Source organism: Xenopus tropicalis, chromosome 7 (assembly GCF_000004195.4).
Source record: "Xenopus tropicalis strain Nigerian chromosome 7, UCB_Xtro_10.0, whole genome shotgun sequence".
In the NCBI taxonomy this organism is placed as follows: Eukaryota; Metazoa; Chordata; class Amphibia; order Anura; family Pipidae; genus Xenopus; species Xenopus tropicalis.
Window position 1 is genome coordinate 62,688,765 of NC_030683.2, and position 15,156 is coordinate 62,703,920.

The window sequence follows — 15,156 nt, forward strand, 5'->3', positions numbered from 1 at the left end:
CGAATAACTGATCCCCTACTTGTATCCCCTTACTCTGTAAAGTGCTGCAGGACATTATGGTGCTATATTATTATTATTATTATCAAAGTAGTTTATTTAAATAATTGTGTTAGATCCAATCTACTTCCAAATACTAATCATTTATTCAAATTTAAATTATTTGATTAAAATTAAGTCTATGGGAGATGGACTTTTTGTTATTTAGAACTTTCTGAATAACAAATCCCATACCTGCAATTATATAAAATTCAGCAAAATATTGCAGTATTAGCCAGTTTTCACCAGGAGAGTACTGGGGTGCACAGGCTGCAATGGAGCCTTGTACAATGTATGTAATGTCTGAGCTTTGGTTTTTATTCTGGTGTGAAGTGCAGAGCACAGCAAGAAGTTGGATTCAAGAGCTTTTCAAGTGAGCGCTAAGCCAGACTGGGTATCTGCAGATTCTGGCAAATGCCAGGGGGGCTGCTGTAAGTTGCCATAGAAAGTCACTATTTATTTTATTTATTTTATTTATTGGGCTGGGTAGGTGACTGCTTGGACCTTTGTGTACTTAAAATGCCAGGAACTATTTTGAATCCCAGTCTAGACCTACTCTTGCACTTGCATTTGGGGTCTCAGTAGATAACCCCTTATGCCAGGGATCCTCTGGCATAAAAAGCATTAAAAAGGTTCCTGGGGGTAGCAATAAGAGCTATAATTGGCTACCTAATAGCCCCTTTGTGGACTGGCAGCCTACAGAAGACTCTGTTTGTCGTTACCAAAACTTGCCTTCTTACCAGAAATTTTAAAAAAAAGCACCTGATTTGAGGCCACTGGGAGCAACATCCAAGGGGTTGGTGAGCAACATGTTGCTTACAAGCCACTGGTTGGGGATCACTGCCTTATGCCATTTGGTAAAGCCCTTATGTAAAGTAGTGTAGAGAATTGATGGCTGCACTTAAACATTACCTTTCCACAGTACATTTTAAAAAAAGTGCTCCTAGGCAAGAATATCGTATTCTTTGGGGCTGACCAAAACCATTGTGGTTAGCAGGAACAGGTCACCTGAATTTAAACATTGCGACCATTATAAGTCTCCTAATATCACAAAGTGAGTCAAGCCACATGAAATGATTAAATAATTGACTAATGCACAAGACCAAAATATATTCAGCAGGGATTAGGTGACACAAAAAATAGAAAAAAGGATTCCTTTATGTACTCTGACAGTGTGTATTTAAGGTGCATAATATGGGCTGTAGGGGGATGCCTAGTCAGGGGTATGTAGGGGGATGCCTCTTTTGGTTTTGGTTACAAGTGTGAGTAGAACTGACAGTAGAGGTAAAAGGGGTTCTGGCTGTTCCCAGTGTGTGAGAGAAAGCCTGAGAGAGAACAGAGGTGCATCTGATGAAGAGAAAGTACCAAGGGGCCTGTGCCTGGAGCAAGCCACTGTTTGGGAAAGTGCTGCAGTAAAGCTGGCTTGGAAGTAGTAGACTGTGTGAACTGGCTGAGAAACTGAGAACTGTGAGTAACAGGGTGGACCAGAGTCTAGAATAGGCCCTGGGGTAGTCAGGAAGACTACATTCTTATGTGTGAGAGACATATATTTTTGACGTTGTGTGAAGACAAGCATCCTGTTGATGTGGGGGGGGGGGGGGCATTGGAGTGGATGGATTGTGGCCAAAATTTGTCCTATAATCTCATGCATTGTGTAAAGCCATGCAGAGTAAGTAGTCATAAATCCAACACATGAGGCCACACCCAAACCAGTCTAAAATACTATCCTAAGGATACAAGTGAAAAACGGCTTGTCCCTCATGCAGAGAATACACATTGTCGGATTTTCAGATAAGATAATTATTAATTACAAGAATATTCTGATTTGTTAATGATAACGTGATTATGTTACTTAATAGAATATATATTCATGAATGATATTATGCTTTTTGATGAATCATATAGGAATAAATAATGAATGTTATTTTGTTTAGTTGATCAGAAACGTATATGTTGAAAAGGAGGTTTGTATCGGATTACTAGCCCAGATGTATAACCTTTGTGTTAAAGCAAATATCAAAGGTTATATAATCCTTGGTGTCTAGGTGAACAAGATGAGAACACCTTGAAGGATCTTACAAACTCTCCACAATATAGAGCACACCTGTTGAGAGGGTAATAATTAATCAAGGACAGACCAATTTTGTATGGCTAGTGTGTTCACAGGAATATTGTATGTGTACTAAGGTATTAAGTAGTTACACAGCATTGTTCTAGTGTGGAGCAATGTCAACAATAGTGTGTAACATCGAATTAAGGAAGGTCAAAAGTTATTTTATATTTTCTGAATATTTTCAGACCACAATATTGAGGAAACAGTGACATCCACAGATGGTGGAGGACATTACGGGTCCAAAGGTCACTGTAATAAATATTTAAATCAACTGGTGATAGATTAACTTAAAGACCATCCTTTGATGCCAGTTGGTTAGTTGATAAATCCCAGAGGTGGAGTTTTAGATAGAGATGAGGGATAAGTTAGGAGACAAGAGGACTAAGAAAAGGGAAGAAAAAAGAAAAGAGGGATCTAAAAAGAAAGAACCTGAAAAAGAAAATCTAAGAGGGATCTAAAAACTGGAAGAGGAAGGAGAAACTACTCTCAACTATAAGAAAACTCTACTCTGGTAAATATAAATTTTGTTATACTTTTTCTCGATTAAGTTGTATGCTTGGATATTTATTATTCCTATGTGTATTATAGTTTTACCCTAAACATTGACTTTCCCAGAGTTGCAAACTGGGAATAATCTGTTTAATTTGGGTCCATTTTATTTTTCATTAGTATAGATATATGATATCCAAGTTAACAATCTAATGGGGAAATAAGAACATTTAAAGATAGAATTCCTTAAGACCTCAAAATCAATCATTTACCCTTCCTTTGATTCAACATATTTAATTACCTTGTTATTAAGTATTGAAAGTGAACGTACATATATTATCTTGTGGATGCTTGCCATTTATTGAATAATGTCTATTGGTCAATGTTCATTTTGATTAATTATTAGATAGATATCAGGGAGTGTTAAGTAATAATTTCATTTTTGTAATATTCATATTTAAATAAATTAATTATTTTATTAAATAATTGTCATGATTTTTCACCTTTATACCAATTGATTGGGAACGCTCGATATCGAATTCAGAGTTGGGCATATATTATTTAAGACTCCTCCTGTTTGACTAATAAGGAGCCTTAAATTTTTTATCTCATATTAAAATTGGAAATTTATCTAATTTTATTAAATATACGCAGAATTAGCCCGACATATATTTGGAGGCACTGCTGAGATCGAGATTATTTTCTCATATTGGTACAAATAGTGAAAAACCATTCCAATACTTCTGTCAAGCTAATTATTTTTTTATTAATTGAGACCATGAGTGTTGCAAGCAGTGAGAATGGGAATACCCCAGAGCAAATGATCCACAGAATTGTTGAATTCATATATACACGGGTAAAATTTGATATAGGAATGGATGTTTGGATTAATGATTTGAAGAGGAATGCTAGAGCAGACCTTAATGATATCTGGGCAACAGACGGCCTGGTTGAACGCTATTTAACATGTATGAACTTAGCCTCTAACAGTTCAGACAAAGAGAAAAAATTAATATGTGCCCTACCTCCTGTTTTATATGCATTAATGGAGGTAGATACCCTATCAAAAGCTAGAAAAGAAAATGTAGAAAAATTGAGGTCTCAGTTACATGAGATAGAATCAGATATCCAACATATGAAATCTGATAAAAACAAACTAGAGATAGATATCTCAAACAAGGAAGCTTTTATTAGGGATTTAGAAACTGATGCTGAACGTAGTCGCATAGCATACTGTAAGCTCAGAAAGGATTTCGAAGAATTACAGCAACAGCACATTAAAAGTCAACAGTCAGGTGTATATGGTGTGGAGAGATCTCCTGATCCTCCAATAATCACTCCCCAATATAAACATTGGGCACCATATATTTCTAGAGCCAAACCAATTGATAATGTTGATTCAGAGGCACAAGATGTTTTGGGCCGGTTGGCTGAAGCTTGCCAAGCTGTGACCACCTTAATAGGTAATCACAGAACAAGGGTTCTTAGAGATTCTTCCTCAGACACGTCCCCAGAGAGGAATGTGAGGAATGTGCGAAATCAAACACCTATGTCAAATGTATCCCATAGAAGTAGTGTTTCCAATACTGATGCAAGTGAAGTTGAGAGTGATGAGAGAGCATGGGGATCCGGTCCTTTCCCAAACAGGGGGAAGAATACCCATAAGAGGGGTTCAAAAGGGAAAAATCCCCAATCTCCAAAAGAAAAACAAAATTCTGCCAGCATAATTAAATTTTTGAATATTGCTATACCAAAATTTTCTAAGAAAGGTTCTTCCCAAATTGCAAACCACTTAGAACTATATGAATTTACTATGGATTCATTAAAATTATCTGAGGCAGACAAAATCAGGTTTCTTCCATGGGCCTTTGATGACAGATACCGTCATTACTTTTCCTCCTTTAAAGAGAGAGGAATCACCAAATGGCAGTCAGTCCTACATGAAATTAAATCAGAATTTGGGCCCTATCGAACTACCACTGCCGCAAAGAGAGAAATTTATAAACTCACATGTAGATCTAATCAAAGCCCTCGAGAATTTCTCTCTGTACTTAAAAATGCCTATGGTTTAGCTTACAGAAACCCCGATTGGGAATCTGTGGAATTTAAACAAGTATTCTATGAGGCCTTACCAACCCAGATCAAATTAAGTCTAGCTCATGATCTGGATTTTGAAAACCCTCTAGAAAGATTGGTAACATCAGCAACTTTGCTGTTTAATATTAGTGAGGGCCAAAACTTAAATGATAGGAAATTTAAAAAATTCCCAGAGCACAATGTTGATGAGTCCAGGGTAAAACCTCATTTAAATTTTGAGTCCCAGCCAAAAAAAATACCTTCAGCCACTGGACCTAATCAACAAAACCAAAAACAGCTAAATCCCAGACAAACTAAACCTCAAATTGCCAAGGGGTCAGAGGGAAATAGTTCAGGTTCTGGAAGCCAAGGTTACCGTCCTCGTTTCAACCAAGGGTACCATGGATACCGAGGTAACCAAAGATATGGGGGTTACCAAGGATACCGGGATCCCCAGGGATACAAACGTTGGAACAATAGGCCCAGGCAGCAATGGAGAAAAGGGCAGGAATCACCAGATTCACCCAGGGGTAAATCACCCACAGGGAACCAAAATGGTCCACGGAATCAAAACCCAGGTAGACCTAGCAGATTTGATCAGCTTGCAGATCAGGTTTCCAAGTTAACTGACATTGTAAGTAAATTATCTCAAGTTTCTGCAGGAAAACAACCTGAAGTTTTTTTAGAGGAAAAAGCGGGGCCAAGCTCCGCCAAATAAAGGAAACAGAACCAAATTGCTATATGGAAATGGACAGGAAAGAATTAAATTCAGTCAATGATCATGTTTTGCATTGCCCAGACCCTGAATTCAGGGCCGGGAAGGGAAAATCTAATATTTCATCTGTTTTACAGCCTAATAAGAACAATTCTTATAATCCGGTGTTATTTGAACCAGTGTGTGAAGTACCTTCGGTTCAGTCTGTTCCATTTATAGAGTCCATAGGAACACAAATGCCCTGCAGACAGAACAAGGAGGAGCAATCTCCAAATATCCTGACGCTGCAGAGAGATCACTTTTTAAATCAACAGATGATAAAACACTCCAATTTCCTCTGTAATCTCTTACAGTTAGATGGCCGGTATTTTATAGATATTTGTCTTCAGGATGGATGTGTCGGACCAATCCAAGGTTTATTGGATACCGGATCTCAGGTCACTATTTTGTCTTTCAGCTATTTCCAACAGATCTTAGAGTCCTCAAAGAATAAACCGAGATTGACGGTATTTGATGGATCTCTGGTAAGTGTAGGTGGTGATAGTCTACAAGTGAAAGGCAAGTCCTGGCTGACATATAAGATTGGTAAAAAGACCATTAGACATCCAACATTGATTGTAGATCTTCCATATGATCGGCTGATCATTGGAATTGATCTGCTCAAAAGGTTAAGATCCATAATTGACTTTATTAATGAAGCAATATGGACTCAGGTAAAAACCCCAATCTCTTTTGAACGTTCCCACAATGCAAAACCGCAAAATAGTTGCCATATGATTGAAGAAAGACCTAATTCTGTCGAAATCCATTTCCGGAACAGTCAGGTACCAGATGTCTCAATCCTAAAAAACGGTAAACCTGAAGAAAGCATTAATACTTCCTTCCACATCATTAATATCCAACAGGACAAAATTGAAAAGATAATCCTAGAGGATGATGTGTTAACCATTTCTCTTAAAGGGGGAAATCGGGAAGTAGCAAGCATAACCAGACATATCCAACCATTGGTTGAAATCGAGAAGACCAATGATACTATGCTGGTTCCCGTATAGGTAAATAATATTGCCTGGGTGAAATATGCCAAGCTGGATCTCAAATCCGAAGTCAGCTATATAAGTTTAGGACTTCTAAAGCAGGTTACAAATCCTCAGATGATTAAATTTTCTTCCTTACAGGAATGGGTTTATGACCTGGACAAAGACGACCAGAGTCAAAATGTGATTGCAAAATGCATTTTATCTATCTTCCTAGGAAACAAATCTGCGGAACACGTTTTCAATGTGTTAAAGGAACCGCAACATCAAATGTATTTAGGAAATGACATTATACATCGGTTTGCCATGCAAGATGTGTAATTCTAGTGTATGCGCATCACTGCTCATTAACCATATATTTTCCAGATTTGGTCTTCCCCAACGTATTGAATCTGACCGCGGAAGTCACTTCACCAGCGAAGTAATGACTAAGATGTGGGAAATTCTAGGAGTAAAAAGGAAGCTACACATAGCTTACAGACCAGCTTCTAGTGGTGGAGTAGAGCGTTACAATCAATCAATCATAAACATTCTGAAAAAGTTTGTCAAAGAATCTGGTAAAGACTGGGATGTCAAATTACCACTAGTTCTCATGGCTATTAGAGCCACCCCGAGTGCGACAACCAAACTTTCTCCATTTGAGATGATTACGGGTAGAAAAATGGTATTACCTCAACATCTACTTTATAGAACCACAGATCACAATTTGATGAATGCAATGACTACACATCAATATGTAGAAAATTTACGAAAGCATCTACAGCATGCTTTTTCGTTTGCTCAAAGAAATATTGAGAAAGCTGCAGTAAGTACGAAAACGTACTATGATCTAAAAACAACTCAAAAGGAATATCAGGTTGATGATAAAGTTTATCTTTATAACTTTGCCAGAGACCAAGTAAAGGAAAGGAAATTCTTACCTTCCTGGAAAGGTCCATATATAATCACTGATAAATTATCTCCTGTGGTTTATAAAGTTAAAATTCCTAAGGGGGATGATTTTGTTGAAAAATGGGTGCACATTAACCAATTACGTGTTTGTCATCCTAGCCCACAGCTTTGGAGAATAGAGCAAGTCGAGAACTGAGTAGTAAGATTTTAGTTAAAGATGGAAGTAGAGATTAATATTGTATATAGATGTTGTATCATGATATGCCTATGTCTCTCTACCTTCTAAATATCCTTTATATTCTCAGTGAACTGAAACTTGCTATGTATATATGACGGCTGAACCTAATGATTTCTTTTGATTATCTATAGGTGCAAAGATGCCATCCAAGATGATCGCTATTTTATATGCAGTCCTGATCTTGGGGAAAGAGTTACACGCTGAGCGGATTGTGATGCCAGGTCCATCATCCGGGATCATGCTACAGGATACAGCGGGATTCATCATGACCAACAAGAGAATCTTGTCCCAGAAGATTTATATGAGCCTAGATCCACGTTGTGTCATCGAAAGACAAGTCAACGTATCCAATATTCGATCACCGGAGATTCAAACATGGTACCAGCTGCATATTGAATATTCACAAAAGCGGATTACTCAAATCCTGGAGCTACCGGGAAAACTTTAATCAGAGAGCCTTTTTCGTCAAACCAAAGACCAAAATGGTTTATTTCTGCTATTGTTGCTGCTATAATCTTTGCAGTAGTAGGAAACGTGTTTGCAACCGGAGTAACAATCGCTAATTCCAAATCCCTTAAAACCATGGATACTCCATAATTTTCACCAACCGATGATGAAATACTGTTTTCTTCTGTTTGGTCATGGGGGGAAAACTATATATGGAGTATATTGGTCACAATTATAGTAGGGTGGTTAACTGTAATCACCATCTTAGCAATTCGTTGGATGAAGTTGGATGAAGTTGGATGAAGATCATCAAAAAAACTATGGCTTAAATCTCGCCGATCAAGTTTACATAATGAGTATGATGAAGGAAGAGTTTGAAAACCCTAAGTAATTTTCCTAAAATGTTCATATTATAGGAAACATTTTAGAAAAACAAGGGGGATTTGTCGGATTTTCAGATAAGATAATTATTAATTACAAGAATATTCTGATTTGTTAATGATAACGTGATTATGTTACTTAATAGAATATATATTCATGAATGATATTATGCTTTTTGATGAATCATATAGGAATAAATAATGAATGTTATTTTGTTTAGTTGATCAGAAACGTATATGTTGAAAAGGAGGTTTGTATCGGATTACTAGCCCAGATGTATAACCTTTGTGTTAAAGCAAATATCAAAGGTTATATAATCCTTGGTGTCTAGGTGAACAAGATGAGAACACCTTGAAGGATCTTACAAACTCTCCACAATATAGAGCACACCTGTTGAGAGGGTAATAATTAATCAAGGACAGACCAATTTTGTATGGCTAGTGTGTTCACAGGAATATTGTATGTGTACTAAGGTATTAAGTAGTTACACAGCATTGTTCTAGTGTGGAGCAATGTCAACAATAGTGTGTAACATCGAATTAAGGAAGGTCAAAAGTTATTTTATATTTTCTGAATATTTTCAGACCACAATATTGAGGAAACAGTGACATCCACAGATGGTGGAGGACATTACGGGTCCAAAGGTCACTGTAATAAATATTTAAATCAACTGGTGATAGATTAACTTAAAGACCATCCTTTGATGCCAGTTGGTTAGTTGATAAATCCCAGAGGTGGAGTTTTAGATAGAGATGAGGGATAAGTTAGGAGACAAGAGGACTAAGAAAAGGGAAGAAAAAAGAAAAGAGGGATCTAAAAAGAAAGAACCTGAAAAAGAAAATCTAAGAGGGATCTAAAAACTGGAAGAGGAAGGAGAAACTACTCTCAACTATAAGAAAACTCTACTCTGGTAAATATAAATTTTGTTATACTTTTTCTCGATTAAGTTGTATGCTTGGATATTTATTATTCCTATGTGTATTATAGTTTTACCCTAAACATTGACTTTCCCAGAGTTGCAAACTGGGAATAATCTGTTTAATTTGGGTCCATTTTATTTTTCATTAGTATAGATATATGATATCCAAGTTAACAATCTAATGGGGAAATAAGAACATTTAAAGATAGAATTCCTTAAGACCTCAAAATCAATCATTTACCCTTCCTTTGATTCAACATATTTAATTACCTTGTTATTAAGTATTGAAAGTGAACGTACATATATTATCTTGTGGATGCTTGCCATTTATTGAATAATGTCTATTGGTCAATGTTCATTTTGATTAATTATTAGATAGATATCAGGGAGTGTTAAGTAATAATTTCATTTTTGTAATATTCATATTTAAATAAATTAATTATTTTATTAAATAATTGTCATGATTTTTCACCTTTATACCAATTGATTGGGAACGCTCGATATCGAATTCAGAGTTGGGCATATATTATTTAAGACTCCTCCTGTTTGACTAATAAGGAGCCTTAAATTTTTTATCTCATATTAAAATTGGAAATTTATCTAATTTTATTAAATATACGCAGAATTAGCCCGACAACATTGAGACTTATTTGCTCCATAAGCTCAGTTAACAGATGTCAAGACCACACTTGGCCTCTGTCTCTGCAAAATCTGTTTAATGTCCTCCCAGTGGGTATTATAAGAGTAAAAGAAGGACATTGTGGAAGGAAACTAATTAATCATGGGGGTAGTTGAGCAGTAAAACATGCAGAACTCATCTGCTATATACTGATATTGGTATCACTACATGTTTTGAGGTTCAAACTAATAGGGGCTACTACTGAAGTATTCTTCATCTGGCTCAGTTAACTCCTTGTTGTCTTATCATTTTGTTTAGAGTTCATAAATAGTTCACCCACATGTAGGGGCTTGGTATCAACCATCAAGAAAGCATTATTTACCTGTATGTGACTAATGTGTATTTACTTTATAAATGTATAATCTGCTTGATAAAGTCACTAGAAATTGGTAGAAGCTTTGGGCAGTACTGAAGAAGTCATAGTAATAATAAGTTAATAACATGAAAAGTTAAAGAGAGGTTCTAAGTTATCTGTAAATGTAAATATTCATTTTACTGTGCCTAATTGTGAAGAACAGCAGAGGGGTAGTGGAAGGTATATTTAAGATCCTTGATCCCAGAGGTGTACTGAACAATATGCCATCCTACTAATACAGCTGATCTGAGTACTAGTGCTGTGGACACTGCAGGGGATCAGCCTATGGAAGGAGCACATGGGCAGACTCAGGAACAGCACGTGCAGAGGAAGTGTCAGGGTGCTGACAGGAGACCTGAGAGGCTATCAGGGGAGTTACATGTACCTGGGGAGAGGGTCTCTCTCTGGAACAGCTAACAGGAAGCAGCAGAGGGAGGACACGCCCACCAGTTGCTTTGCAGGAAATAGAGCAGAACGGACCAGCTAAGAACAGGGACACGCCCACCAGCTGCTTGTGAAGGAGACAGGGGAGAACCGGAACAGCTGAGCAGCAGAAAGAGGAGAACGGACTGCACTGCCTAACCAGTAGAGGGCCCTCCAGCACCAGGAGCAGGTAGAGAAAAGAGAATTATTCCAGTCTATCTGGGGAATGTTGATCCTGAGGAGCCATGCTAGCAGGTGAACAACTAAACCAAAGTTGTATCAACAGACTGCAATAGCTTACTGCATTAACCCTTGCTGCCCAAAGCTGCACCAAGGCTTCAAGCCTAGTTTATTTGCATTTGTTTAAGGGCATTAACTTCAGTTCTGGCCAGAACATTAAACTGCCCCATCAGCATCATCCGTCCTTCCTGTTCTTCAATAATTTCATCCTGACTTATCCATGTACTGGGAACCAATTTATGGGCCAATTCCATAAAACCATTTTTTTGTTGGCAAAAAGTTTTTTAAGAAGCTTACCTGGATATACAAATTCCCTAGGCACTATTTAAGGAATTCCTTGCGGACTCCAGACTTCATAAGTGCCTTCTTCAAATGCTCCATAAACATAAACCTCTGCTGTTCTGATCCCATAACTGGAGCCTGCTACATCCAGTGAGTTTGGTCCTATAGTACACACGGTGTACACCAGGTTCCTGAGTAGTGTTATGTAAAGGTAACACTTCTGTTAAGGTACATTAGGTTTACTCTGTATTATTGTGATGTTGTACATTGCTATTTGTTAAACAAAAGAAAAGGTTACTCAAAATTCTCACTTTAACCAAGTGTAATGACAAAGAGAAGTTAATTGCTTTGGGCTACTAAGTGTGATGTATAGAGTGTCTAAATATCGAACATAATTTATGCAAAATGGTCAGAGAGTACTGTGAATGTTAACAGTAAAGGTCCTGTCTATGTGCTATAAAGGTAAAGAGTTACTTATTTTGTTTTGTGGAAACCTAGTAAACTACAGTTAAGCTTCCAGTGTTCTGTTTTATTTGTAAACCTATCCATCACCTGGTATATCAGCAGTTTTGACCCTAATATATTGAGAACTCCATGTTGCAATACTGCATCCATATGCAAGACTTCACAAGGGCATTTGGTTTACCCATGTTCATAATTTAGGGTGCTAATACTTTCCTCCAAGGGATAAAGCTTGGCAAGACAAACAGCAACCAAAACTGAGTGCCTGGTGAAATAGGCCTTACACACAGACCATGGTTCCTAACATGATAGCCCTGGAAGTGTCATGCAGAAGCCCTAAAGGGGAGACCATAGAGTTTACTATTCACTTGCAAAGTACAGTAAGTTGACCAATGAGGGGGTGAGGGCCACACCTTTTTATGTCCCCTGCCACTGCCAACAGAACTCTCCATTAAGTTCTTGTGGGGAACAATGTATAACCATTCAAGACAAAAATAACCAGTGTCATAAATTGGTGTCCAACAGCGTTTCCTCAACATATGTACTACCCTTATGTTATGGTATAAATGTATGTAAACTCTGTATGTGAATGCTACAAGATTTTCTAAATTAGCAAACTTCTGGAGTCTACATAGTAAGTATGTTATGTTATTCAGACAAACTGAGACTTTAAGTAAGTCACTGCAAGTCACTGCTTAATTTCCCAACTTAGTGTATTTGTTTACAAAATAGAAGAGAAGCTTCTCCTATACTGCAGGTTTATCCAGTTTATTTAGATTGTCCATTTATTTTTTATTTAGAGACTATATTCTGAGACTGTTAATTGATATAATCAAATGGTAGGAGAAGTCAATGGTTTAATCAAGTGTTAAAGAAAGTCAGTGCTGGCCATCCCACCATAAAGTACATAAAAGACATTTTATCAAGTGTGTTGAACTATCTATATTTGTACTGTATAACTTCTATTTCAGGTAAAAATATAGTTGAAATATAGAAGACTTAGGGGCACCAGAGTAATGCCCTTGCTTTATTAAAGTGTTTTTGCAAAGCGTTTCTGGAAAATCCAGAATAACTTTGGTTTGGAGGTGAAATTTATAAACAAAATCTGGCTACTATTACTGGCTACTCTTACTAGCCCTCCTAATATGGCAGAATATTATTAAGATTATGATCAGCTAATTCAGCTAATACAACCTGTGATTGTCTGCAAATAACATGAAAACATTTACTATACAATTTATGGGTCCTAACTCTTTGGCCACCCCTATGCCAGTATAAAAATTACTTCTGTATAAGTTCAATATTACTATTATTGTACTTGAAATATTGTGTTTAATATATTAAAATATTTATAGAGAAAATGTAAGCAACTTTCTAAGCCTCTATGACAAGTGATTTTATACTTTTTTTCTATTAAACAATAAGTTACATTTTGTACCACAATTTGGCTTTACTCAAAAGTATCACATCTTACTGTATAAATAAATATTATATTATTGTCCCTTTAATAATCCTTATCCTTAATCTAGTACGGCAAACCTGCTTTTTATCCAAGTGTCAGGTTTCTGTGTGACCTTGACAAAGTTAGTATTGCCCAGAATATTCAGCTTAATTACATTTTAAGACACGCAATAAGTTTTAGGTTGGTGGAATGAAACATTTTATCGACAATAATTCAGTTATAGGGAAGTATTTATTTTCAGAATTCTGCAAAACAATTATGAAACAATTTTGCTTTTTAACAACTGTGTTCAAATTTCACATATTCACTATAAAATATTATTGCATCATTAAAATACCAAGTGTATACTAAGCAAAACAAATAGCAATATATATCCCCAATTCCCAAAAAGTCAATCAAATTTCAAAGACATTGTTTACAATTTCCCATACCAGTTTTCCCACAATACTTCTATTCTACGCACCTCTTCCAACTTTTTTTTTACAGTTCAATTTCTATTGCAGATTTAATAAATACCCTGCTACCCGCATTGCAGTTTCAGCACCAGTTGGGAACTAAGGTTGGAAATCCATGAGATTCCTGTGAGATGCCCTGAATATCACCACTGAGCCTCTTATAAATGGGAATACCACATCTATATTGCATGATACTTCTATGAGTACTTCTGGTTTTTTTTTTCTTTGGCCACCATTGGAGGGGCAATTATACTTGTTGGCTTTGGTTCCTAATGCTCCTGTACAACACTGTACAGACTTGTCCGCCTTTCGAGGTGTGTGCAGAAGGATTAGAGATATCGAAATCAAACATTTTTTACCTGAAAAAGTGCAAAATGAGTAAAAAAAAATAAGTATAAAATGTACTATTTTACTCTAGATCCTAACACAAATGACAAAAACAGAACCATTTTTCACACCTACTCGCCTTTATACTGTCCTGATATAACCAGTTAAATGTAACAGAAAAAATTATCCCAGTATGGAAGCTCATGATATATAAAAAAAAAAAAACCTGCTTATAAGGCACTGCTTATCATCAGTGCTCCAGATATTTGGATCTTTACTGTAAAGGTGCCACAGCCTAACACATGTACTGTAAGTGGCTTGAGGAGTAGGAAAATGCTTACTTTCAACATGTGAGATTAGTAGCAAAAACTTTAAGTGAGTCCAACAACTTCCTGTAAACACATGGAACATGTCAAATCAAAGGGGTTGTTTACCTTTGAGTTAACTTTTAGTATGATGTAGAGAGAGCTATTCTGAGAAAATTTGCAGTTTTTCTTGTTTTTTATTATTAGTAGATTTTTAATGACTTTACTTTTTGTTTTGCAGCTCTCCAGTTTGGAATTTCAGCAGTTATCTGGTTGCTAGGGTCCAATTAACCTTAATAACCAGGAAGTGGTTTGAAAGAGTGACTGATATATGAATAGTAGAGGGGCTGAATAGAAAGACAAGTAATAAAAAATAACAATAACATTGTAGCCTCAGAGAGAAATATTTATTTGGCTGGGGTCAGTGACCCCCATTTAAAAGTTGGAAAGAGGCAGAAGAAGAAGGCAGATAATTCAAAAACTATAAAAAAAAAAACTATAAACGTTAACTCAAAGGTAAACTACCCCTTTAATATAACAGCCACATTGTTTGTATTATTGTTCACTAAAAAAAATGAGACCTTATCCTGTGGTTGTTCATAGTAACATAGTAACATAGTAAGTTGGGTTGAAAAAAGACATATGTCCATCAAGTTCAACCATAATGCCTATATATAACCTGCCTAACTACTAGTTAATCCAGAGGAAGGCATGTTGTGTTTTTTGCTACCATACCTTTATGGTTGATATCGAACAATATGTTTGGTAGTAATGGTGCTATGCCATAGCATTTTTTTCTTACCATATGGTAAATATAGGTCCCACTT

At 36.4% G+C, this 15,156-nt stretch overlaps 1 protein-coding gene across 1 annotated transcript; it reads left to right on the forward strand.

The window, feature by feature from the left end:
- Window positions 1-3,243: 3,243 nt before the first annotated feature.
- Window positions 3,244-5,455, forward strand: LOC101734687. Its single transcript, XM_004912036.4, has one exon. It carries the CDS (start codon window positions 3,417-3,419, stop codon window positions 5,430-5,432), a length of 2,016 nt encoding a protein of 671 aa, XP_004912093.2. The 5' UTR covers window positions 3,244-3,416; the 3' UTR covers window positions 5,433-5,455.
- Window positions 5,456-15,156: the final 9,701 nt, after the last annotated feature.